The 24,585-nt window shown below is 57.3% G+C and overlaps 1 protein-coding gene across 1 annotated transcript in view; it reads left to right on the top strand.

Moving 5' to 3' along the window:
- Nucleotides 1-14,640: 14,640 nt before the first annotated feature.
- The window catches only part of FAM20C (FAM20C golgi associated secretory pathway kinase), a 38,362-nt gene continuing 28,417 nt past the window's right edge, over nucleotides 14,641-24,585 (top strand). The window contains exons 1-3 of the mRNA XM_061208631.1: nucleotides 14,641-16,344; nucleotides 18,109-18,284; nucleotides 23,969-24,047. Of these exons, the coding sequence (XP_061064614.1) occupies nucleotides 15,734-16,344; nucleotides 18,109-18,284; nucleotides 23,969-24,047 (866 nt within the window). The 5' untranslated portion in view covers nucleotides 14,641-15,733. The remainder of the gene's footprint in view (nucleotides 16,345-18,108; nucleotides 18,285-23,968; nucleotides 24,048-24,585) is intronic.

Below are 24,585 nucleotides of genomic sequence, written 5' to 3'. Positions count from 1 at the left end.
ACAAAGGCCCGAGGCACTGCCTTCCTTGATCACAACTGACTAAAGGGAAAATATTTATATGCACACACCTCATTTCCCATTATCTTAAATTTTTTTTTCAGTACTTAGTTTCTCCATCATCATTTTGGGAGAATGTTAACACCATTAATCTTCCTTTCTTTAATTATGATGAGCCTGAGTGAGAGGTTCCCAGAGGCGGGGCCTCCTCACCTGGACCCTCTCCCCACCTCTCCCTCCTCAGACCCACCTGTTCGACCTCCCACGCCCCTGGCCCCCCACCCCCCCAGGCTCTTCTGGCTCAGCAAGGAGCCCCTGCCCTGACCTCTCATCTCCTCTATGTTAGCAAAACCTGGATCATTCTGTTAAAGAGAAATTTGAGGAAAACACACACCCATAATCCTGTTACTTTAGCACATTCTTTTTCACATTTGCTCACACCTACTACCATTTTCAGCACTAATGTGGACATTCCACGTGGCCTCTGTCTCAGTGCACAAACCACCTTGTTTTAACGCATAATTGGCACTATTTTCTCAGGATCTAAGTCATGCTGAAACCTGTCGTAACACAATCATATTCCAGTAACTTCATCAGCCATGATTCACCTCCCATCACTTGAATGCTGAAATGTTCTTTTCCTCCATGTGTATATTTTACACGTAATGTCATAAATATCTTCAGGAATGGAAGCCTTTTTTTTGTTGCTATTGTGTTTTTATTTGTTTGTCCTTCAGCTGAGTAATTTCCTTCTGGGTCAATGGGATGAATAGCTTTAAGGGTCTTTTTTTAAATATATAAATTTATTTATATTTTATTTATTTATTTTTTGCTGCATTGGGTCTTCATTGCTGCGCACGGGTTTTCTCTTGTTGCTGAGAGCGGGGGCTACTCTTCGTTGCGGTGTGTGTGCTTCTCGTTGTGGTGGCTTCTCTTGTTGCGGAGCACGGGCTCGAGGCACACGGGCTTCAGTAGTTGTGGCCTGTGGGCTCTAGAGCACAGGCTCAGTAGTTGTGGCGCACGGGCTTAGTTGCTCCGCGGCATGTGGGATCTTCCTGGACCAGGGATCGAACCTGTGTCCCTTACATTGGCAGGCGGATTCTTAACCACTGCGCCACCAGGGAAGTCCCTAGCTTTAAGGGTCTTGACTTTCAAAAAGGTTGTGCAGACTGCAGGGCTGTGACACTTGCACTCGGTGGAGACCTGGGTGGGTCCTCAGAACTGAGCCATGGCAGGCAGGACACTTGGAACAAGGGGCAGGCCCGGCTCTGGGGTCAGGTGGGGTCCCCTCCCCTTAAGGTGTCACGTCTCAGTGTTATCATCCCAGACAGTAGCCACCCTTGTGCAACCCCCTCGCTGTGTGTGTAGCCAGGACCCAGGTCTAGGTTCTAATGGGGGAGTGTGGGGATAGAGGGCTCTTCCTCAGAGATCAGGGAATAAGGACTCTGACCTCTCTCTCTCTCTCTCTCTCTCCCTCTAGAAAGGCTGCTGCTCTGCTGTGAGCAGCCAATGAAGAGGCAGAGGGGCCCACATGACATGGACTGGGGGCACCCATGGCACCCCTAACCCACCCCCTGACAGCCCTCAAGGCTGAAGACACAGCCAGGCCGCCAGATCCCCCGACCACAGAAAACATGAGAAGCCAAATGCTGTCATATTATGATGCTGGGTCCTGGGCAATTTGGTAAGTAGCACCGGCTTTGGACCACTTTATGGTGCAGTGCCTTTCCCTTTGTCAGGGGTCCACACAGCCATCTCCCCCAGTCAGCCTGCCCTGCAGCTACCCCTTGCTCTGCAAGGCCGTGTTGGCCCAGGGCTGTCTGCACACCAACTCCCCAGGGCTCTGGTGTAGAAAGCAGCCTCTGTCCTGCAAGGGGGTCATGAGGCCTTTGGGAAAGTGACCCTGGGGCTCCCACCCACCCCCAGGGAAGATGCAGCAATGCCGCTGGTCTCCTGGCGATGAGTGGGAGCCCTGGGCCCAGGAAGGACGGGAGCCCCCGTCCCTCTTACTCTTCGTCCTGGACGCACCACACTCGAGGGCTGAGGGCAGAGCCTGGCTCCCTGTGGGCACTCTGGGATGTGTGTTCAGTTAACGAAGGGGTGAGTAGATCAGAGGGTTAAACAAGGCCTCTGTGTAAGGGCAGGTCCCCAGCCAGCCCCAGAGGGTCCTTTCCAAGGAGCCCCAGCCTGCCAACGTGGCTCCGAGTGGCTGGGTCGGGGGCCTTCGGGGGGCTGGCGGGAGGACAGAGCAGATGACTGTCCTGCTGCTGCTTCGCTGTTCTCTTTCCAGGGCCACCCGTCTGGCTCCGGGCCTGGAGCCAGATGCTGCATTCTAGATGGAGACAGAAAAGGAGAGGTGGAGTGTGGCCCCGGAGCGTCAGCTGAGGGTGACCCTTTCCAGACTCGCAGGGCCCAGCGGACTTGGACCTGCTCTGGTGATTCTAACGTCAGGTACAGCAGGGCCCGCTGCCCTGGGTTTACTCACCTCCATGAAGCTGCTCCAGGATGGGGGCTGATGCCTAGCCTTCTGGGTGGGGAGGAGCAGGGGCTTCCTGGCCCTTTCGAGAATCCCTGCTCCTCCAGGCCTGGAAGGGGGCTGTGCACACTCATATACATACTAACACGCACGTGTGTGCACATGCACTTGAACACACGAACACACATGTACACGCATCACACACGCATGTGTGCGCACACATCCACACACGAATACGTGTACACGTGTACACACTCGCCCACGTCTGTGTGTGCACACATGTGTGTTCCTTGTCCCTCAGCTCTTCCCAAAGGGGCACATCCTAATTTCCTTGTGATGGGACTGCATGTCCAGCATCTAAGCTCTCAGGCACCGCTTGGGAAGGCCCTGCCCTAGGGTCAGAGCAGAGAGGTCGGGGCCCTACAGGTGGGCAGCCCTGCTCTCGCTGCTCCCCTGCCATCAGGACCCCAGGACCTGGGCCTTCTGGCCGCCTGGGCCAGCGTTTCAGAGGGACCAGTACCCATGGCTCCAGGGCCTTACTCCTGGACTGACCCTGGTGTGTGCCTGCCATGGGGGACCTCAGTTTACTCACTTGTGCAGCGAGCAGGGAGACCACCAACCCTGGTGGTGGACGACTCGATGCCACTTGCCCAGATCCTGGCCGGTTTTTCCTGCATCCCTGCAGTTTTCTGACAAAGGGGGGGCATGTTAGCGCTTGACATGTCCTCACCTCTTGCTATTTTTGCAAGAGGCCTGAGCACAATATTTAAAAATAGAAATAATGAGGGAAAGCAGAAGCTCTGACCTTGAGTCCTGAAGCCAGGACAGGATTCCCAGTACCCTCTCTGGCTCAAGATGATAAATGATCATTGTGCTGTGTTTGCCCTTGGCTAATTTATCCTTGGCCTAGAGAGAAAGTTTCTGCCTTTTTTTCTCTTTGTGGGGGGAGGCTGGAAAAGTGCTTCAGGCCTAACCTCTGTGTCTGGTCTTTTGTGGCGGTTCTCTGCCTGGAAACGCTGTGCGGACCCCGTCCCAGGGGATCGGGGGTCTCACCCCTCCTAAGCTGGCCAGAAGCCAGTGTGTCCCTACCACACATCTGGGGGTCTTCGGGGAACGACCCCCCACTTCCCTGCCCCCAAGCTGCACCCATCCCCCTGCACAGGGACCGAGAAGGCCGGGGATCCTCCAGCACCCATGGGAGGCCGTGTGTCAGTGGGACACTCAGGCATGGACGTCATACCTACCGTCCTCCCGGCCTTGCTTTGGGGTCCATTTGAAATTTGCGGTGTGGGACACACTGACCCTTCCCCACTCTCGCACGGCCCCACTGGGCTCCTGAATCAGAAGGACGTCTGCAAGGACCCGGGGCCAAGGCCTGGGACTGTCTTCTGGGCCCCACACCTGCATATGGCTGTGCACCGGCCCCCAGCCCAGGCCCTGTGTTGCTGAGGTTGTGCACACCTCTACATACAAGGTCCAGAGCGACCAGAGCTTGACCCGGAAAACCGATGTTTCTGAACCTGCTTGGAGCCTGGGCGACCGCTGGCCTCCCTCAGCTGGTGGGCACCCCCTTGGCCTTGGGCGTTGCTGCGAGGTTCCAGGCGTCCTGGGTCCTTCGGATGGAACGAGCTGCGGGAGGGTGGATGGGGGGGTGCCCTGCCCCATGTATACGTGTGAGCCGGGGGCTGCGGTCTCAGGAGTTGCCTCCCCAAGGCTCTTGGGACTGGCTGCCTGGGGCGGGGCTTCAGGCCCAGAAGTCTGGGACAGAATCTACGAATTCCAAACCAAGTGGCAAGTGTGGTCCTAGAGTAACATTTTTTAAAAATGTGTATAAATGGAAAATTTATAAAATATTCTGTATTTAAAATATGGAAACCAAAGTGTCTCTTTCAAAGTGTCTCTTTAAAAAGAACCATCTAAGGCCAGGGCAGAAAACTGCAGCTCTGAGGCCCTGTTCTGCCTCCATCTTCGCTTACCAGCAAACTGAAATGATTTTTGTATTTTTAAGTGGTTGGGAAAAAATATAAAGAAGAATATTTCTTGACGTGCAAATTATATGAAATTTAAATTTCAGTGTCCATAATAAAGTGTTATTGGGCCCAGCCTCCCACCAGCTACACCCGCAGAGGCTAAAATGTTCCGTGTCACAGACCACGCCCTCTTCCGCTCCAGACACCCCGACTTCCTGTGTTGGGCTTGCATGGAGGGCTGGGGCAGAGCCCGACGAGGCTAGGAAGCCAAGCGTCCTTGGTTCTCCAGGTCCTCCTGGCAGAAGAGAGATGATGGATCCCAGGGACTGGGAATAACTTGCCCAGGAGGCCGCTGGATCATGGCTGGAGCAGACACTGCTTTGAGCACCGAGGCCTGGAGGCCAGCTGGACGGCCCCCACGTGGATGAAGAAATGGCCAGGGGTTTGCAGATGGTGTGAGTGTGAATGCAGTGGCCGCGCTCTCCTTGAGCCGGGCCGGGCATGCAGGGTGGGGGCAGAGGGTGGAGGTCGGGCCTCAGGTGGACAGGGCCTGGGCCAACAGCTGGGCTGGCAGGGGTCCTCCAGGGTCTCTCAGGGTCTCTCTGCTGGGAGAGGAGCTTGCTGGCTGTCCCCTCCCCTTCAGCCTCCCCTCCCAGCTCTTCCCAAGCCGTGTGCTGTCCACTGGGTGCTCCTTTGTGTTCCGGACGCCTCCCACCCTGTTCTGCTGTTCACAGGGAGGGCGGGCGGGCTGGTGGCTGGTCCAGGCAGGGGTCAGTTCCCCTTCTGTTTTGCCAAAGGATTTGGACTCTGGGATGAGATGAGACCCAGGCAGGTCCTGCACCACTTCTGCTGTAGACTGAACATTTGGGTCCCTGCCCAAATTCGTGTATTGAAACCTGATGCCCAACATGACTATTGCAGGAGGTGGGCCTTTGGTGGGTGATGAGGTCCTGGGGGTGGAGGCCTCATGAGTGGGATCAGGGCCCTGGTGAGAAGAGACCCCAGAGAGCTCTTTTCCCTTTCAGCCACGAGGATACAGTGAGAAGGCAGCCGGCTAGTGACCAGAAAGTGAGGCGTCACCAGATGCCAAATATGCCGGCGCCTTGATCTCGACGTCCAGCCTCCTGACTGAGAAATAAATGTTACTTAAGCTGCCCAGGCTGTGGTGTTTCTGATAAAGTCGCCTGACCACCCTGTGAGACCTGTGTGGACGGAGGGAGCTGAAGGGAGGTGGACACAGGCCCCCAGCCCAGCCCACCCCTCCCGCCCCCTGCAGCGACCATGAGGGAGGCGGAGCCGGGCCCCCTGGTGGGAGGGGAAGGAATACTCTGCTGCTTTGAGCTCAGTGCTTTCAGAAAACGGTTTTGTTTTTAGATCAGCTGGTTCCATGGGTATTTAAAATAACATTAGCCACACCCCAAATATTCACTTTGTTCTTGGTCCTAAGACACTGGATTGGGTTCACGGCGGGCGTGGCTCCAGGCCCGCAGGCCTCTGAGGGCGACATCAGCCCTTTGGGAGCCTGGTGACTTTGTCCAAGAGGTCACTTCCCGGGGACTCGGGATTGACAACGTCCCCCCAGTCACACCTGGCCCCCTGCTGGCTGGTAGTGCTGGCCTTGTGCCCAGAATCCGGGGGAGCAATTCCAGATCCCTGTGTTCCGGGGAGGCCACACCCCACTGTAGGCAGTGCGGGGCCTTGGGAGGCTGCTGGGGAAACCCCAGTGCTGGGGGCTACCCCAACCATTCTGCAGAGTGAAGGATATGGATCGGGCAGGGGACTTCAGCACTGGGGCCGAAGGCTCCAGGACTGCAGGGTGGGATTTCTGGAAAGTTACCATTGCTTTGCGTCACCGTGGCCACTAGCGTTCGCCCAGCCTTCGGCTCCTGCTTCTCCACTTCTCATCGACCCTATTTTTAGTCCAAACTGCTGAGGCGTCTGAAAACATCGTTCAGATCTCCTCCACACCTGCCTTCTGAAGTGAGAGGCCAGGCTGAGAGTCAGACATGATGGGGGAGCACAGACCATTGCAGAGGCTGCGTCCCAGGGAAGGGTCCCATCCCCTCCAAGTCCCCTGAGGCCTAGGGCCAGTGGCGGGGGGGGGTGCCTTTCTAAAGAGAACTCAGCGTCTCCACAGCCTTTCAGGGGCCCCTCCCTGGCTCCTCTGAGAAAATAAAGACCACTCTGCATGGCACCAGCGTGGACCACAGTCAGATCCTGTCTGGGGGCAGCAGCCTGTAGTGGGCTCTGCTCAGAGGGACAGGGGTGGGGTGGGGAGTGTGGCCTGGGAGGCACAGGGTCCACGCTGTGCTGGCTCAGATCACAGAGTGCCCGAGAGAAGTGGGCCAGCTTGACACCCGGTTCTCCTCCCTCCTGTGAGCTGGAGACATGGCCTTGGGCTGTTGGGATCCTTTAGAGAAGAGTCTGGACCCCCTACTCACATCCCTGCCGCCTCAGTCCCTCTGCCCCTGGCTTTGGACCATTCTTTACCTGGGGCTCCGCCCTGCCTCACCTGCCCTGGCCGATGCTTCTGAGCCTTTCTCCGACTCCTCATCCTGGAGGCTCAGCTGGGGTCCTGGGTGCTGGGCCCCCTCTGGTGGGCCCAAGTTTTACTTTAATCTCTGGAGAGAGTAGAGACGAGGAGCCAAAGCTTTGAGGAGAAGTTGAAGCTGTTGCTTCTTTGGATCAAACACAGTGATTTCCCTGGAGTGAACTCGGTCCTTCTTTCCAAATTCTGTTGCAGCGCCTGGGAGGCTGGGGCAGGTCAAGCTTACGGGAGCCCCCGGGAGGCAGGCATCCGTCGACCTCGCGTCCAGTGGGAGCGAGCAGAGGGGAGTGGGGCTTTGGCCTTTACCCCCCAATGAGGGCCTGGACTGGAGGGGTGCAGATGAAGAAGAAGAACTGCTTCTGTTGTCTTCTGATAAAGAGAACGGGGTTTGGCCAAGGAAGTTTGTGCAGGTGACTGCAGAGCAAAGTGGGGATAAAGGAGGCCAGAGGCCTCCGTGGGCCCTGGAGTGGACGCCATCCCTGCGGGGGTGGGGCGGGAGCACGGGCACTGTCCTTGCTGCAGCCGCTTGACCGGCCGGGAAGCTGCAGAGAGGAACGCACTTGGTCAGGCCTCGTCCAGGGGCCCCTGCTCAAAGCCCGACCTGCAGAGTCTGCCCGCGTGCAGCCATGCGGTACCCCGTCCCAGGGCAGCGCACAGCCCTGTCACCATAGCGATGATGCAGACGTGTGATAAAAGCCATCTGCCACTCGTAAAACACGACATCACTTTTCTGCAAAGCCAGAAGCCAGCCTGGGGCTCAGGCAAGCAATGGCCTATAAAATCCTGAATAATCACCTCAAAGCATACTTTCCAATGTAAAGAACATTCTAGGCAGCTGTTTCCAGATTATTTACGTGAAACCATTTTACACCCCTGACTTTTACCGTGTTCACTGTCTGACCCTTCCTAAACCCTCCCCTGTGGTCCTGCAAGCAGTCTCGGGAGCAAAGGCCACTGTCCCTCTGAGTGACAAGTGGCAGAGCTGTGCTCCTGTGCCCTTTGCCCCCAGACGCATTGGCAGGCAGGGCCAGAAATGCCAGCAATCTCCAGTTTGCCAGGGAGGAGGAGCTGAGCTCTGTCTTGTATCCGTTTCTATGGCACCATAAAGAACAGCAGGTTTTGTCTGGGTTGGATGTGAAACCCTAACTCAGGGGGTCCTCCCTGGCCAGGGCTGTGAGGGGACCCCTCTGGCCATGCCCCCCCAAGGGCAGAGCCTGGGGCTTGCCCCCCGACACCAGAGGAGACGTGGAATCTTCATGGGTTGGCAGAGGAGGAGATGGAGTTCTCAAAAAGGGCTGATTACTGGAAGCCATCACTGTGGCAACAGTGTTGCCACAGGGTGTTGGATGGGGCCACCAGGGTGGACCTGAACCTGGAACGGGGTCAGTGGGCCCCACAGCAGGCTGTTCCCCCAGGAAGAACCTGACGTCCCACCATGTGGCTTGTCAGCATGAGGTTTTTGCTCCAGATCCAGAAATTTGGTAGCTCTGAATAAGAATTTTTGCTGTAATTTATTCTCTCACTTGAGTCTTGCATTTGCCTTTAAATATCAAATCTTATTTGTCTGATATTTGCATTTTCATCTCTAATCATTAAACCTGTAAATTACATTCATGCATAAAATAATGTTTGGTGAAGGCCTTTTAATTTTACAAAATGCCTCCTTCTAAAATTATTCCCCTACACCCCAGAAAAGACAAAATGGTGTCACTGGTAACTTGGAGACAAAAATATTTAGTATTAATATTTATTAATATTATTTAATTATTATTAATATTAATATTAATTATTTTAATATTTATTAAAATATTAATTAAACTGCATTAATTAAAATATTATTATATAATAATAATAATAATAAAATAATATTATTATTATAATAATTATTAAAATATTAATTAAACTCCATTAATTAAAAAATTAATATTTAATATTAATATTAGTATTAATATTTAGTCTTATCAATTTTGGCTTTTGCTATTTGGACATCTATTATCCCTCAATTATTGAAAGGAAAGAGACAACTAAATTAATAACGTCTCTAATTACTGTGTCCTCATCCTGCCCAGACCCTCCCATCCTGGGGGCCATGGCCCTGGATGATTCAGGTGGTCCCAAAGCAGCACCCCACATACTCTTGCATGCCTTTCCTTTTCGATCTGAAGGCGCCTCCGTTGTGATATCTGTGTGTTCACAGGACAGAGTGCACTATGGTGCCAGCTGGACACCACAGCTGGGCCAATACAGCAAACAGTGCCCAGCCAGCACCCAGACCCACAAAACCTGCACCAGAGCTTCTGGGAGATGGGTGCTGCAGACGCCCTCAAGAGGTCCATTTCTGCCCCAGGTGCCCTGGACGCTCTGCCCAGTAACTGTCCCCTTCTTCTCAATCTGCCAGATCCCCCACCCTACGGGGCCCTCGTGGAGCTCCCCCGCCCCCCGCCCCGCCATGCTCCCTGGGCACGGGAGATCTTACACCACCAGATTCTTACCACTCCGCCTTCTCCCCTGCTTCTCCTGAGACACGAGATTTGCAGGACCAGAACTCACTCCTCTAGCCACACCGCCCCTTAGCTTAGAGGCCTCTTTTTCTTCTCTTTTCTCTCCATCAGATTTCACAGCATTTTGACTCTTCCACTGGTCTTTTCAAAGAAATGTCTTCTTGTTTTATTTGCCATCTCCACCGTTGTTTGTTTTCTATGGCATTTGTTTTTGCTTTGTTCTGTAGGAATCCATTCCTTCTTTACTTGGGCTTAGTTTACTGTTCTTTTCCTAGTTTCTCTAACTGAAAGCTTAGTTCGCTTATTTTTAGTCATTATCATTTTTTAACAAATGCGGTTATCACTCCAAGTTTCCTCTGAGTACCCCTTTGGTGGCATCCTACAGGTTTTAATAGGTGCCGTTCTCATTTGTGTTCATTTTTAAATGGTCTAATTTGCCTTTTGGTTTCCTTCATAACCCCCAAATTATATATAGCAGTGCTTTTATTTGTGGTATTAATTTCCAGGTAGAAATATTTTTAAAGCTTAGCTTTTTTTTTTTTTTATTAAACTGCACTGTGTTCAGTGAACAGACTGTAGATGATGTATGCATATGTATCTGTATATATGTATATGGTATATATACGTACATACTCCATGAACCAACTGTAGATTATATATGCTTATGTATCTGTATGTACATGAGTCTGTGTGCATACACACACATACACACACACATACTCAGTGAACAGACTGTAGATTTTCTTCCTTTGGAATTTCTTGACAATTTTCCTTATAGTCAGTAGATGGTCAGTTTTTGGTGGCTCTTGCATATACGATAGAAAATAATATATTATGTATTTGAGTGATACAAAATGTGCAAAATAAAGTCAAGCTTTTTTATTGTTTAATTTGCTCGTTTTTTTGGCTTCTTGGTCTGTCATTTTTAATTAGAACAAAGGGGCTCTATTTTCCAAAGACCCCTCAGGCTGTGGCTGTGAGGACGAGGACAGGAGAATGAATGGGCCAGAGTCCCAGCAGGAGGCACTCAATGGGCTGGCTGGTGGGGCCAGTGGGGCCAGGTTCGTCCACAGGATGCTAACCCCACTGCGGCCGCCCCTCAGAGTCCCCCAAGCCCAGCACAGATAACACTGGTCTTATTGTCCCCCTCTCCTATGGAGGCGTCCCTCCTGCTAGTGGTCAGTGTAAATCCCTCTCTCCCGGCCCATTACCCCAACGGCCCCAAGTCCCAGGCAGGCGAGGGAGGGCAAGAATCTTTCCATGTTTTCTAGTTCCCCCTGACAAGGGTTAAAACCCCAAACCCCGTGATACCTGGGCACACGTGGATGCCCCCCCCCAACTGCCCAGAGACAAGCCTCCTCCACCAGCCCAGCTAGCTCCACCCCCAGCTCCCAGAATAGCCTGCGGCCAGGGCTGGCCTGTGGTAAACAGCCCAGGAGCCTCCCTGGTGGGTCTGGGATGAGTCATCCTTAGGAAAACACAGGGGTGTGACTGGGACCTGAGCTGGTGGGCGGGTCCCTCCAGCCCTCCTTCCTCCACTCCAGGCTGGACACGGGCTGGCCGGGTACAGAGGGGCTGCAGTGGGGAAGGCAGGCTTGGTGTCCCAGAAGGAGGAGGCATGCCAACTTGCAGGCTATGCTGCTCCCCTTTCTACCCCCCCAACTCAGGAAGGAGGGTCCTGGGCCCTCCTGGAATGTTCCCCAGCCCTGCAGGACAACTGTCACCTTGCAGCTGTCGGCCCACAGGTCCTGGGACAGTCCTCCCCCTCCCGCCCCAAATGCACGCTCGAACTTCACGGCCCAAGTCTCTTCCCAGCCTGTCCCAGGTTTCCAGGTGCCACTTCACAGGTGACACTGGATTAGGCTCCAGTGCTGGTCCCACACCCCTCACATGACACCCACAAGCGAGTGTGTGCACTTCTCCCCTTCTGCACAAAGGCAGCCACTGCCCTGTTCTCCCGTCTCCAGTCGCCACCAGCAGCCCTTTCTGCTTGAAAAGACTAACAGAGCCCCCTGAGCCAGGCCCACTGGCGGCTCCCCACAGCCTGGGGAGATTTTGGGTGGAAGGAGCACCTGGCACGTGGGGGAACCAGGGGCCCTAAACGGGTAAGAGGCAGGTGGCGTCTCCCCTGTGTCTGTCCCCAGGGACCTCATCTCTCTCTGCCTGGAACACTCCTCCTCACTGGAAACCCCCATTTGTCCTCTGGCCCAGTCCCAGCACCTCCTGTGAGGTGCACCCACCCCTGCAGCCCCAGTATCCTCCTCCTGTCCTTGCAGGGCAGCTGCTGAGCCTCGAGCCGGGGCCTCAGGTCGGATTTCCTTGGATAAGCCCAGGTGAGGTCACACAGTGGAAAAAGTGGCTCCTGCCCAGGAACCTCAACAAACACAAGGCTCAGCATCCAGGTGACCCCACTCAGGACCATGGCCAGTCTTGCCAAGGACTCCAGCCCCACAGACCTCCAAGTTGCTTATTCCCTCCCATGCAGGTTTCTAGTCAAATGTCCTTTTCTCAGGGGCCGTCCCCGTGTAAATAGCAGTCCCCTCACCCAGAACGTGCATTATTCCCTCTCTGTGGTACCAACCTTATTTTTCTACGTTAATTCCTGGCACCACCCAGCATATTTAACACTGGTTTATTGGAGCGCCAGCCTTTGGGAGGAAAAAGCTCCCAGTGCTACTCCTCAGTCTTGGATGAGGCCGCATTTAACCTCCTGGTGCCCTTCCTGGAGTAACCCCACCTGTCCTGGCCTCTGCCCGGGGACAGTACAGCAGAGGCCTAAGGGAGCTTCGGACCCTGTGCATTTGCGTGCATGTGTGTGTACCTGTGTGTATGTCTCCGAGTGTGTGTGTGTATTTGTCTGTGGCTGTGCCTCTCTGTGTGGGCATGTGTATGTGTGTGTCTGTGCATGTCTGTGTGTGTATGTGTATATTTCCTTGGATGAGTCCATTAAGCCAAATCAAATTACTGCTCAGAGCAAAATATAAGGAACCAGGCAGAAAGACCTGGCCAAGAGTTTTCCATACTCTGACCTCCTGTGGTGAGTGCTCTGTTTTCAAAGGCTTTTTTCACGTCACCTTCGCCTGTTAACACCTGACCCCAAGTTGGATGGTGGCTTGTGGTCCCTTCTTTGACACATGCCCTACATCTGCCCAGGGCACAGGTGTGAACAAGGCACTGATCTTAGTGGAGCATGTGCATTTTAGAGGATACAAACCATAAATGAGAACAGAAGACGGTACAGTATCTTCACATGGTGATGGCGTTGCTGGGAAAATAATTAGAGTGGCGGGATGAGAAGAAGTGAGGTGAGGCTAGTGAGACAATAATTTTCCAAGGTGACAGTTGAGATAAAGCAAGAACTGTGCACGGGAGCCATCCAGTGGTGAGGTCCAAATAATATATGTCCCAAGAGAATGATGGGGGTGGGGGGAGAGGTAACCTAAGTGCACAGGGAGCCCCAGTGAGGCCCCCACTCTTAATGTCCATGGTTCATGGGATCCGCCCACCCCACGTCCACCCTAAGGACACTGAACATGGGAGGCCCGGGTGGGTGGGTGGGGCGCTGGAGCCTACAGAACCCCAAGGCCAAGGGAGACACTGCGGTGACCACAGACCTAAGCTCCTTCCTGCCTGGTTCCCCCTCCCCCAGATGGGGGGGTGGTGCTTCTCAACCTCCATCTCAGTTTGCACAGCATCTCCTTGGCCTCTCTGAGTAACCCTGTCCAAAGTTACCTCTTCTGCACACAAATGGTGCTGTCAGTGTGAGAGGGAGGGAGGGAGGAGCTCCATCTCCAGGGGATGAAAATGCCCCCAAATGCTCCATTTCCAGCCAAATCCACCTTCACCCTCTGGTTCCCACCCACCCCCGGCCCTGGCCCCAACACATCCTCCAGATCCAGTTCCAGGAGGGCCCAGCCCTTCACTTACTTCAGATGGCCTCAGAAACATCTATTTCACTGACTTGCTGGGCTGGGACTCCCCTCCTTCACCCCAGGTATCTAATGGGCGCCTTCTGAATGTCAGGCACTGGGCCAGGCACTGAGATTCAATGGTGAGTCTCAGGGAAAATGGACCCTGAATTCATGCAAGAGAAAACTGCAGTCCTGAGAAGGCAGTACAGTGAGTCAATGGGAGACTAGGGGTCCCACCCCAGGGCTCCCACTGGAGACTGGCCTCCCCTCAGTCCTGCCAGAGAGGCTTCGTCCTTGGAAACTTGCAGCCCCTGAAGGGCAGGGGGCAGTGAGCCTGGTGGTAGGTGTGTTTGTGATGTCTCCTTTGGCCAGGTTCACTTACCTTCCCAACTATGACTTTAGGCTGAAGTGCACATTAGTATTCCCTACTACGGGGTTTCCCTGGTGGCTCAGCGGTTAAGAATCCGCCTGCCAGTGCAGGGGACACGGGTTCCAGCCCTGGTCCGGGAAGACCTCACATGCCACAGAGCAACTAAGCCCGTGGGCCACAACTACTGAAGCACGCGCGCCTAGAGCCCGAACTCGGCAACAAGAGAAGCCACCGCAATGAGAAGCCCATGCACCTCAACAAAGAGTAGCCCCCGCTCGCCGCAACTGGAGAAAGCCTGTGTGCAGCAACAAAGACCTAACGCAGTCAAAAATAAATAAATTAAATAAATAAATTTTAAAAAAATATTCCCTGTTGGGGGCTGGGGGTCCAGAAGCTGCGTGGGCACAGAAGTACCGCGCCCCTGGCTGTAGGTGGCCAATTTTGCGCATCTGGCGAGGCCAATTGATACATACACACACACACACACACACACACACACACACACACACACACACAGTCCCGCCCAAAGCGAGGGAGGTGCCGCCTCTCGCACACACCGGGCACCTCTCTGTGCCAAGCGAATTCTAACTGGGGCGCCGGCGCCGCCATAGTTAAGGCGCAGGCGTGGTCCCCTCGAGGTGGGATGAGGCCCCAGCGTGCAGGAGCCTCGCCCCGGTGCGGGCCTCCCCTCCGGGTTTGGGCCAACACTCCGCTCCTCTCATCGTCTCCAGCGGTGGCGACCCCAACGCCCCCTCCTCCTCTCCTTCGCCGGCCGCCTGGGGCGCGGCACCCGCCCGAGGCGGGGGCGTGGGGCATAAGGTCGCCGCCCAGAGGGAGTTCATCCGGCGGCGCAGACGCCCAGCGCCTCCGGGGAGGGACTTGGCCTGGGTTCTGGCCCTCGGCTTATCGGGGAGGAGCCGAGAGGCTGCAGCTGGCGGCGGCTTGCCCCGGGCGGGCCGAGGTCCTGGGCGCGGCAGCCAGGCCGGGGAGCCCTTCTCGGCAGAACCCGCAGCGCGGGATCAGCGCCGTCTGCTTTCCTCTCTGTCTTCTCTGGTCAAACCGCGGGAAGAAAGCGCCCTCCCTTTAGCGGGCCGGGAGCTGCAGAGCATCGCGGGGCGCGGCCGAGGGGAGGAGAAAACAGAGGGAGCAGCGTAGGCCCGGGCTCGCGGGGCTGCGGCTCCGCCAATCTGCGGGCGCTGACGCGGGGGGCGGCTCCGCGGCGCTCGGATATCTGACCGCCCGGGGAGAGGTTCGGCTGTGCGGGGGCTGCGCTCCGGGGACGGCCGGTGCACCTGCCCGGGGACTTCGCCGGACGCTCCGTGCGCCACCCCCCGCTCCCGCCCCCTCCTCGGTCCCCGCGGCCCTGCGCCCTCATTCCCCTCCAGGTCCCCGCCTGCGGGCCGCAGCGTGAGAGAACCGAGCCCTGCCCGAAGGAGCCGCCCCTTCTCCGCCCGGCCGGCCCGGCGCCTAGCGCGGCCCACGGAGCAGCGCAAGAGACTGCGCCGAGCCTCGGATCGGATTGCGCCGCGCGGTCGCCGCCACCCCCCACCCCCACCCCAGGCCGCCGCGCCTCGGCCGGGATGGGCCTAAGTGTCCGGCCCCTGCGCGCCTGATGAGCGCGGCCGCGGCCCCGGAGACCCAAGCGGGCCGCTACGTGCGCGGGGCCTCCCCGAGCTGCGCCCCCAGCTTCGCGGACGAGGGCCGCTGGGCCCGGCCGGCTGAGGGCGCGGCCGCTCCGGAGAGGCGAAAGGGAACGGCCCCGAAATGGCCCGGCGAGCGGGCGCTTTGGCGGTGGGCGCCCTACGCGTGGGACAGCCCCGGGACGAGTAGCTGGCCGACGCCAGATGGACCTTGATCCGCGCCGCGGCACCGCGTTCGTGCCAAGCCAAGACTAGAAGGGTACGGGCGGAGCGCGCTCTGGGGGCGCCCGGAGTTCCAGGCCCCGCTCGCCCGCCGGGCCATGAAGATGATCCTGGTGCGCAGGTTCCGCGTGCTCATCCTGATGGCGTTCCTGGTGGCCTGCGCGCTGCACATCGTGCTGGATCTGCTGCCCAAGCTGGAGCGGAGCGGAGCGCAGCCCTCGGGGGAACCCGGCTGCTCCTGCGCGCAGCCCGCGGCCGAGGCGGCGGCACCCGGCTGGGCCCAGGCGCGCGGACGCCCGGGGGAGCCCCCGGCTGCAGCCTCCGCCGCCGGCGACGCGGGCTGGCCCAACAAGCACACACTGCGCATCCTGCAGGACTTCAGCTCCGACCCCTCCTCCAACCTCACGTCCCACTCGCTTGAGAAACTGCCACCCGCAGCCGAAGCGGCCGAGGGCGCCTTGCCGGGGCAGGATCCCGGCGCCCTGCGACCCTTAGACGCCGCTCACCGGCCGCTGCTCAGAGACCCCGGTCCGCGTGGACCTGTGCCGCCCCCCGGCCCGAGCGGGGACGGCTCCCTCCTGGCCAGGCTGTTCCAGCACCCACTGTACCAGGTAGCCGTTCCGCCGGTAACGGAGGACGACGTCCTCTTCAACGTGAACAGCGACCTCAGGTTCAACCCCAAGGCGGCGGCAGCAGAGAACCCGGACTGGTGAGTGGGGCTGCGGCTGCCGAGGTGGGTGCGGGCAGGCCCGACCCCCAAGGCAGCCGTGCGCCCCTCGAGAATGAAGATCCACCCCAGTGCCCCTTCCCAGAAAGTGCCCTTGCACATCCAAGGCGCTGTGTGAAGAGGCTCAGGGTCAGAGACTCACAGAGGGCGTGGACCCCATGGCAGAGGCCCCAGGAAGGGGAGCTTTGTGGGGCGGGCAGCGCGCAGGCTCTGGGCACTGCCTTTGTCTCCAGAATGACTGCCTCCCTGAGAAGGGCTGCTGGGTGGTTTGGGAGCTGTTTCCCGTGGCCACTGGCCTGGAAGGCAGACATGGCAGGCAGGAGCCGGGAAGAGTCAGTTCTGCATTTACGGGAAAGCAGTGCTGGCCTGCAAGGCCCTGGTCACTGGCTCACAAAGGGACTCAGGCAGTGAGTGAAGGTGCTTCCTTGGGAAGCTGCTGCCTGCCGGTGCTTGGCAACACTGCTCTGGTGGACATGTCGGGAAGGTCTGGCGAGGCCTAATGAGCCTTGTAAACCAGTCCCTGAGAAAAAATGAGCAGAGGGGCATGCTGGCCCCCGTGAGGCATAACCAAGGGGTTCTCGCCCCGCCCAGGCTGCAAGGGGGTGACAGCTTCCTAAAAAGCGAGTAGCATCCCCCAGGAGCATCTCTTTAAACTGTCCTGGTTTAAACCCCTCCCCCCAAGGCCCTCCTCAGCCACACAGATCAAAATAAGCAGATGCTGCCGCCCTGGGTGGTGAAATATTAACCAACAGCAAGGCCAGGATAAATAAGTACCTGCAAAGGTTACACAAGCAACAGAGGGGAAAGGCCAGGTTTCCAAAACATCTCATAAAATCCTTTCTCCTTTGCAGTTGGACCAGACCCAGTGTTTTCTGTCTAAACACACCAAGGTGTTTGGTGGCCTCTGAGCTTTGTCTGCTGGCCAGGTTCACGGAAATGCTCAGAAATTTGAGAGGCAGAGCAGTGTGCTAGCCCTGGGCCTCTTCGTAGGAGAGACAGAGCCCAGAGCCAGTGGTCAGTGATGGGGCCCTTGGGCAACTTCTCCTAACCCATCGTGTCCATTGTGGGGCAGAACTTGGGGCTGAAAAGGCCTCATTTGTAGGTGAATTAGCGCTTAGACAAGTTCCGCTTTTACCTCCAGCAGCAAACAGGGCCTGTCCTCCCCCAGACTGGCCCTTTGGCTCAAGAGACGAGGATGGGCCATGTTGGCAGCAGGTCCTCGATTTGGGCCTCGGCTGGAGTGAGTGCCACTTTCCTCTCTCCCCACCCAAGGCTGCTTCCTGAAAATCAAATTTAGCCTTTTGAATCATTGCTGCCCCAAAGCAGAGCACCCAGCGAAGGTTTCCGCCAGACTGAGCTCATCTGCCCCCAGGAAGCCGGCAGCCCCTCGCACCCCAGGCTGACATCATGCTTGTCAGGCTGTTTCAGTGACCCTGGGACAGACGCGGCGGGGCCTAGCGCTGACGGTCTGGGTTTGGTCTGCTTTAGTTATAGCTGTCTGTGGCGTCTCCCAAGGGTAAGTGAGAATTACAGGCCTTCAAATATATTGTTAGTTGGTGGAACAACAGCCACAGAAAAAGTGCGGACGTCGCAGGGTCCTGTTTGAGTAGAGGCACCTCTGAATAAATCCATATTTGTTTGGATTCAAAGTGAAAACCTTGGCATCGATGCCAACTCCCCCATCCATCTCGAGACCTTGCTGTTCTGTTCTTTCCCTGTTGACCTGGGTCACCTTCACTTGTGCAGGCCACACGAAGGTCCTGAGGATGAATTCCTACCCACGGGGGACGCGGCCGTGGACTCCTATCCCAACTGGCTCAAATTCCACATCGGCATCAACCGCTATGAGTTGTACTCTCGACACAACCCAGCGGTGGAGGCCCTGCTGCGTGACCTCGGCGCCCAGAAGATCACCAGTGTTGGTAGGTGCCCTCCCTGCCCGGCCAGCTCTCCTTGCTGGAGCATCACCTCGTGGGCGAGTTATACTGGCAGCCTTCCCAGAGGAGGCGCCTGCAGGCCTTCGATGCTGTCAGTATTTGGGGGCAGCGGGAGGCTGCTTTCTGCTGTTGCAAGATGAGCAAGGCAGGGCAAGACGCCGCCCAGCCAGTCCTGTCGTTGTGCTGGGGGGGGGGGGGGCGCACCACGGGTCCCCACCACGGGTTAAGAAGAGGCACCCCTGGCAGCTGCAGGGAGACACCTTGGAGAGCTCAGCATCTTCTGGTTGTTTGGGGAGGCTCTGCCTCAGAGCCCACCAGGTGCTCCTGGGATTCGTGTGGGCGGGGAGTGACAAGGGCTCAACTCTATCCAGGGCAGAGCCCCATACACTGAGTAGTTTGGAGGAGACATCTCTGAGTACTTTGGGATCTGCTGAATCAGAAGTTTCAGAGCATCCAGTTACTGATTTCAGGAAAATGTGTCGGCAGTGGTTTCTGAGTGTGGAGGTTTGATGCCATTGTTCTCAGGCCTGTAGACAATTGTTTGTGAAGGTCCCGATTAGTCACTAATAGCTCCAAGGGCAGAGGGGGTGGGCAGAGGCCCTGGGTGGGAGGAACAGTCCCAGGAGGCGCGTAGGGTGGAGGGAGGCCCCAGGAGCTTGAGTGCTGGGAGCAGGGGGTTCCAGGCACTGTCTTACTGGTGTCTGGGCCATCCTGAGGCTGAAAGGGCTCTGCTAACCTGGGATGATGCCAGGGAGCTGGGAGTTGCCTGCAAGGCTGGCGCCTGGGTTTCCAGAGCTCTTTAGAGGCTGTGTTGGGTGTCTCCGCCCGGCGCTGAGCTGTTTGCCAGCACCACCCTCTCCCTAGCATATAGTTGTTCACCCTGAGAGAGAACTCGCCGGGGCACGACGGTGGTCTCCCCTCCTTCTTGCTGCCCAGGAGGAATCTGAGTGCCTCCCGGCCCCCAGCCCCACCCAGCCCTCCTCCTGTGCTGGAAGGCAATCCGTGTGGACGACGAGGACTGCATGGGAGAGGCCACAGCTGGGGTGTCCCCTTCTCTCCTGAGTAGACGAGGCTGTTAGAGAAACATCCAACGCAATGACCATTTGTCGTCTGTTCAGCGGATTCTCTGGAGCACCTCCTGCATCTCAGGGCCCCTTTCTGGGCAGTGGGAGTTGGGGGTGAGTCCAGCCTCAACAAGCTCTGCTGCACCCTGACCCGCACAAGCTGATGGACAGATGAAGTCGAGAGTGATTAGCGAGGAGGTGACCTCCACCTGGGAGGACCAGGTCTTGAATGGGGCGAAGGCTTTCGTGATGGAAGGGGGCAGGGAGCGTGGGCCTTTCGGGAAAATGACAACAGCATTTTAAAATTAGGGTTTAGGGAAGTGCAGCATTCATGCTTGCAGGTTGCTGTCTGCCCCGGTGTCCCATCTGTCAAGTGGGCTCAGGCACATTGCATCTTATTTCAAGAAGATGGACAGTGCACCCAGGCTTGTACAGTATTAACTCGGGCTTTGTGCAGGGTCTTGGTTAGGGGCAGGGCTGCAAGGATCCCACAGGCCAGCCAGGCTCACCATACCCCTCAGGGGACAGACAGCCTCCCAGCTCTCACTGGACGTTGCCCTGTGCAGAGAGCAGAGCTCAGGAGCCCAGGGAGCCGCTGGAGGCAGAGGACAGGCCTCGGGGGCTCACGGGCAGCTCTGCCCGCCCTGGGCACCCTCCTCCCCTGTTCTGCCGGGGGCCTGGCCTTGGGGCACCCCCACCCCCTTTGGACCAACTGTCCTGGGCAATGATGCCTAGGCTGCCTGACGTCCCAGAGTTCTGGCTTGCTCTGCGCCTGGCAGGGTGACCTGGGGTGAGTGCCTGCCCATCTGTGTCCTGTGGGCTGTTTGAGCTGATATCACCCGCTGGACTACCCTGGCCTAGCTGGTCCTAATGGAGCATGTTCCTTGGGGCCGTGGGCCGGTCAGAGCCCAGGCTGGCATTCACGGGTGCCTGATGAGCATGATAAGGTTGACTTGATGGGACCGGGTGTCATCACCCACAGCGAACAGCAGGCCTGGTGTGTCCTAGCTCCCCCAGTCACGAGTCAGCGTGACTCTGGGCAGATGGGTTAACTTCTGTGGACCTCCCCGCGTCTCCTGTGGATCACAGAGGTGGTCATATCCTCGACCCTGTAATCTCCAGCTTGCAAATCTGAAATCATAACCCATTTGACAGCAAAACCCGACCCAACATGAATGGACATGGAGGCAAAACCTAAAATGAGAGACTGTTTATAAACCCTTGTTTTTCTCACTTGGAGTGAATGTTCCCATGGAGTGCATTTAATTCCGGGGTTCGCCCCCGACCCGCTCAGGGCTACAGAATCTGTGGGATGGATACACCACCTGCAACTCTTGTCATCTGAAATTTTTAAAACCCCTGAACACTTCTGCTCCAGAGATTTTGAAGACGGGTGTGGACCCATGAAACCTGCCTCACAGGGCTGTTGAGAGGTTTTGGTGAGGAAGAGGAAGAGGTAGGAGCAGAGTCTAGGCAGCGTCCCCGCTGGTTACCTCTGTGTGGGGCGGCCAGCACTGGGCAAGCTGGAGCCTGCTGAAGGCCTCGACCGGACGCTCAGCCCCACTATGTGCGGCCTTGGGCCTGGAGGTGCCTGGAGGTGCTCCCAGCAAGTTCACACTTGAGAGGAGGCCCCTCTTCCTGAGGAAGCAGGACATCTTCTCACCTGGAGCCCAGTGGAGCCTCCGGGAGCATGGCTGCAAGTGTCCAGGCCCAGGTTCCTGCTGGGCGGGGAGCAGGAGAGGGGCTGGCCCAGCCAGGCTGCAGGCGTCCCCAGGGAATGCACACCTTCCCGGGGGTGTCTGCCCCCACATCCAGCTGGTCGTTTTTGTTGAACACCCAGCTGCTGAGACAGCAGCCTCTGACTGGGCCCTTGGCTTAGCAGAGCCACTGGGTGGGTTTGCAGACCGGGGTCCCTGGACAAGAGCTGTCTGCTGCTGGAGGCCCTGCCCCTGGCACTGCTGCGACCTGGGGGGGGCGCAGCCCTCGGAGGCCCCATGGGAGCCGGGAACCTGCCTTGGGAGTCGGGGTTCAGCAGCGCCATCCTTTTGAGCTTAAAATGGAAGAAGAGCTAGAAATCCAGCCGATCTCCCAACCCCATCCTGCAAATCGGGAACAGGCTTCCGGGAGGGCAGGCTTGCCCACGGTCAGCACATCTCTGCCCCCACCTCTGGGCTGTGTCTGGACCCAAGTGATCACTTCAGTCTTGGAACATGAGCCCAGAAATGGTGTGGCGATGAGAACGGGTCCTGCGAGGCCCCCGATGCTTTCCCTCAGAACAGTTCCGTCAAGGCTCCCGTTCAGAATCCCTTGATCCACTCACAAAACGCATGTGGCCAGCGGAGATTTCTTTAGAGCTGGGCTCCCGGCTGCTTGGTAATGGCTATTAGCCGCCTTTAAAGAGGCTCGGGACCCTGAAGCCAGGCCTGCGGAGGCTTTGGCTGGGCCAGCGATAGTGTTGATAATTAAATCACTATTGTGCACAGTCATGGATGCAAAGAATAAATGACACAATTAACTACTCTGTACTTGGAGTTACTTAAAAAGAAGTCACTCAGCAGGAGAGGATTCGGGCAGCCTCTGGCCTGAAGCACAGACCCTACAGTTGCCCATCCAGGTCAGGACAAAGCCATGGGGGGTGCTGAGCAGTGGAGACGGCTCCACAGGACAGAAGTCCTGGGCGCTCACTGGCCTGCTAGGACAGCAGCCCTGGGGGCCGTAGGGCCGCCCTGCCTAATGAGCGGGCTCCTCAGGAAGGTGGCTCTGGGCCCAGAAAGGCTGCAGTCCCCCTCCTACCCCGGGGACACCACCGCTTCGGGCCCCAGCCCCAGGAGCCTGGCTCGACTGACCCGGAGGAAGGGAACTGAAAATGCCCAGTAAGCTGGACTCCCAAGCCCAGGGCCGGAGGGGCCTTCAGGCATCCTGGAGGAAGGACAAAGGCCACCCCAGGGGACCCGGAGAAGGCGGTGAATAGCTGAGTTCCTCCTCATCTCTCTCCGCTGTCGGGTTGGAGGTCAAAAACAAAGCCTGTGTGGTGCTGACCCAGCTGCACCCCCCAGCGCTTGCTTTCTCCGTTTTGAACCGTTGGCAGCCACGGCTCCGGAATCCAGCAGGCGTGTGTTCCGACTGGGCTCCGTCTAAGTCCAGGGCGGGAGCTGGTTTCCACCTGGGGCAGTGCTGTGGTTTCCCTTTCAAGAAGCAGAACTCCCTGCCCCAGGAAGGGTGCGCAGGATTGCAGCAAATCACGGCGTCAGTCGTACTCCAGGCTGGAAGCTGTTGCTTCTCAGACATCCTGGGGCCTGTGTCACGCACTGAAGTCTGGGCCGCACCCCTGAGTTGGGCCGAGGACCCAGGCCGGAGCACAGGCTTACGTGGGGCAGGTGCCCACGGGGCTGGCCCCTCAATGCCTGTAAATGGACGCGCTCTCGCCTTTCTCCGTGGCTATGGGGTGGCGGGGAGAACAGAGAACCCAGCTGCTCCTGGTGTCACATTCTCCAAATTTGAGCCATCCTTGGGCCAGGCCTCGCTTCTTCTGACCCTTAAATCAAGGCAGGGGCTGTGAAAACAGCTGGACCAGCGTCCTGACCGTGACCCCTAAGGACAGACGTTGGTCTTACTTCACAGATGAACTGGCCAAGGCCGAGGGCACAACGTCATTGGCCCTGCTGGCACCTGGCAGCACCTCCCACACGCAGGTGTCTGTGTGGTCCACCAGTCTCCAGAAGACGGAGTTCATTCATTTAAAGTCAGGGTGGCCCATCCAAATGCGGGTCAGTGATCTTGTTAGGAATGGGGAGGGTACAGGCTCAGGGAGCTTCACCCACAGACCTGGGTCACACTGTCTCTGATGCTGAGTCCAGGGCCCCTTCAGATGGAGCTGCTGACCTGGCAGCAGGAGTCAGGCAGGTGGCTGGGGACCTGGAGGACAGGTCTGGCCTCGGCGCCCATGGAGCACTGCAGCCCCTGAAACATCTGGGAACTTGGACCTTGAGGTCCTGCCTCTCTCGCCCCTGAAGTCCACTGACCTGAACATGCCCGATGCTGTTCCAGGTGCTTCACTAGCGTGACCCCGGTCACCACAAGAGCAACCCCGGGAGAGGGTGCAACGCGCCTCCGTGCTCACCTGAGTCCCCTGAGGCACCGACCAGTGGGTCTCAGCCCTGCCCCCAGCCCCATGGGGGAGGCTGGGTGGGTGTGCTGAGCCCCCTTCAACAGTGGGGCCCGAGGTCGGGGCAAGCGGAGACACCGTCTAGGGCGCCGGCTGGGGCCACCGCACACCCAACCCTCCAGTGTGGCACCCTCCCGCCACCTCTGCCGTCGGCCCATTTTCCCAGGCCCCGTCCACCCTCCTCAGCACGGCTCCTCTGGCCCCTGAGGAGGAAGGCACTTCCTGACCCTGAAACATCTGCCTGCCCCAGGCCTTGGTCGCGGACCCTCACCACTCCACTGCCACGACCCTCACATTTGCACCCATACCCCGACCTAACCCCACAGCCTCAGGCCACCGCTACCCAGGGGTCCCCCCAGACCCTGGAGCAGTGCATCATCAAGCTCACGGGCCTGCCCCGAGGCAGCAGGTGACCCTGTATTCTTTCCCTCCTGTTGCAGCCATGAAGTCGGGGGGCACACAACTCAAGCTCATCATGACCTTCCAGAACTACGGGCAAGCACTGTTCAAACCCATGAAGTAAGTGCCGGGCCGGTGGGGGTCAGGTGTGAGGGGCTGTGGTCGGGAGTGCGCAGGTCGTGTGATCTGTGTCTCAGCCTCTCAGCTCTGCTCTCCTCGCCCGAGAGCAGCCAGACTCTATGTCTGTGAATGCGCATAGCCGTGCCCGTAAAACTTTATTTCTAAAACTAGTGGGTCAGCTGATTTGACCCCTGATCCCTATTCTAGATAAAATAGAAACTGTGCTACCAAAATCAAAATGAACCCCTCAGTGGCATCTGAAAACTGTGGGGATGGTGGAGAAGGAACATTTGGAAGCCAGACTACTCCAGAAATGAGCACCTGTGGTTTGTGATGTCCACTCTGATGGTCCTGGGACTTGCTTGTCCCACATGGGCCGAGATTGTTTGCCATCTTTGGTTAGTTTCAAACAGGGCCATTTTTGCACTGTTGAGACAGTTCATTGCTTTTAAAGCATGGGTTGCACCCCCAAAAGCCCATGAGGCCATTCAGATCATGTGGGGCTGCTGGGCTGGGTGGGGACTGCGGCAAAGCTCCA

This window comes from Eubalaena glacialis, chromosome 13 (assembly GCF_028564815.1).
Source record: "Eubalaena glacialis isolate mEubGla1 chromosome 13, mEubGla1.1.hap2.+ XY, whole genome shotgun sequence".
NCBI classification, from domain to species: domain Eukaryota; kingdom Metazoa; phylum Chordata; class Mammalia; order Artiodactyla; family Balaenidae; genus Eubalaena; species Eubalaena glacialis.
Note: the sequence above shows the minus strand (reverse complement) of the source record. Positions and strands in the feature narration are given on the sequence as shown.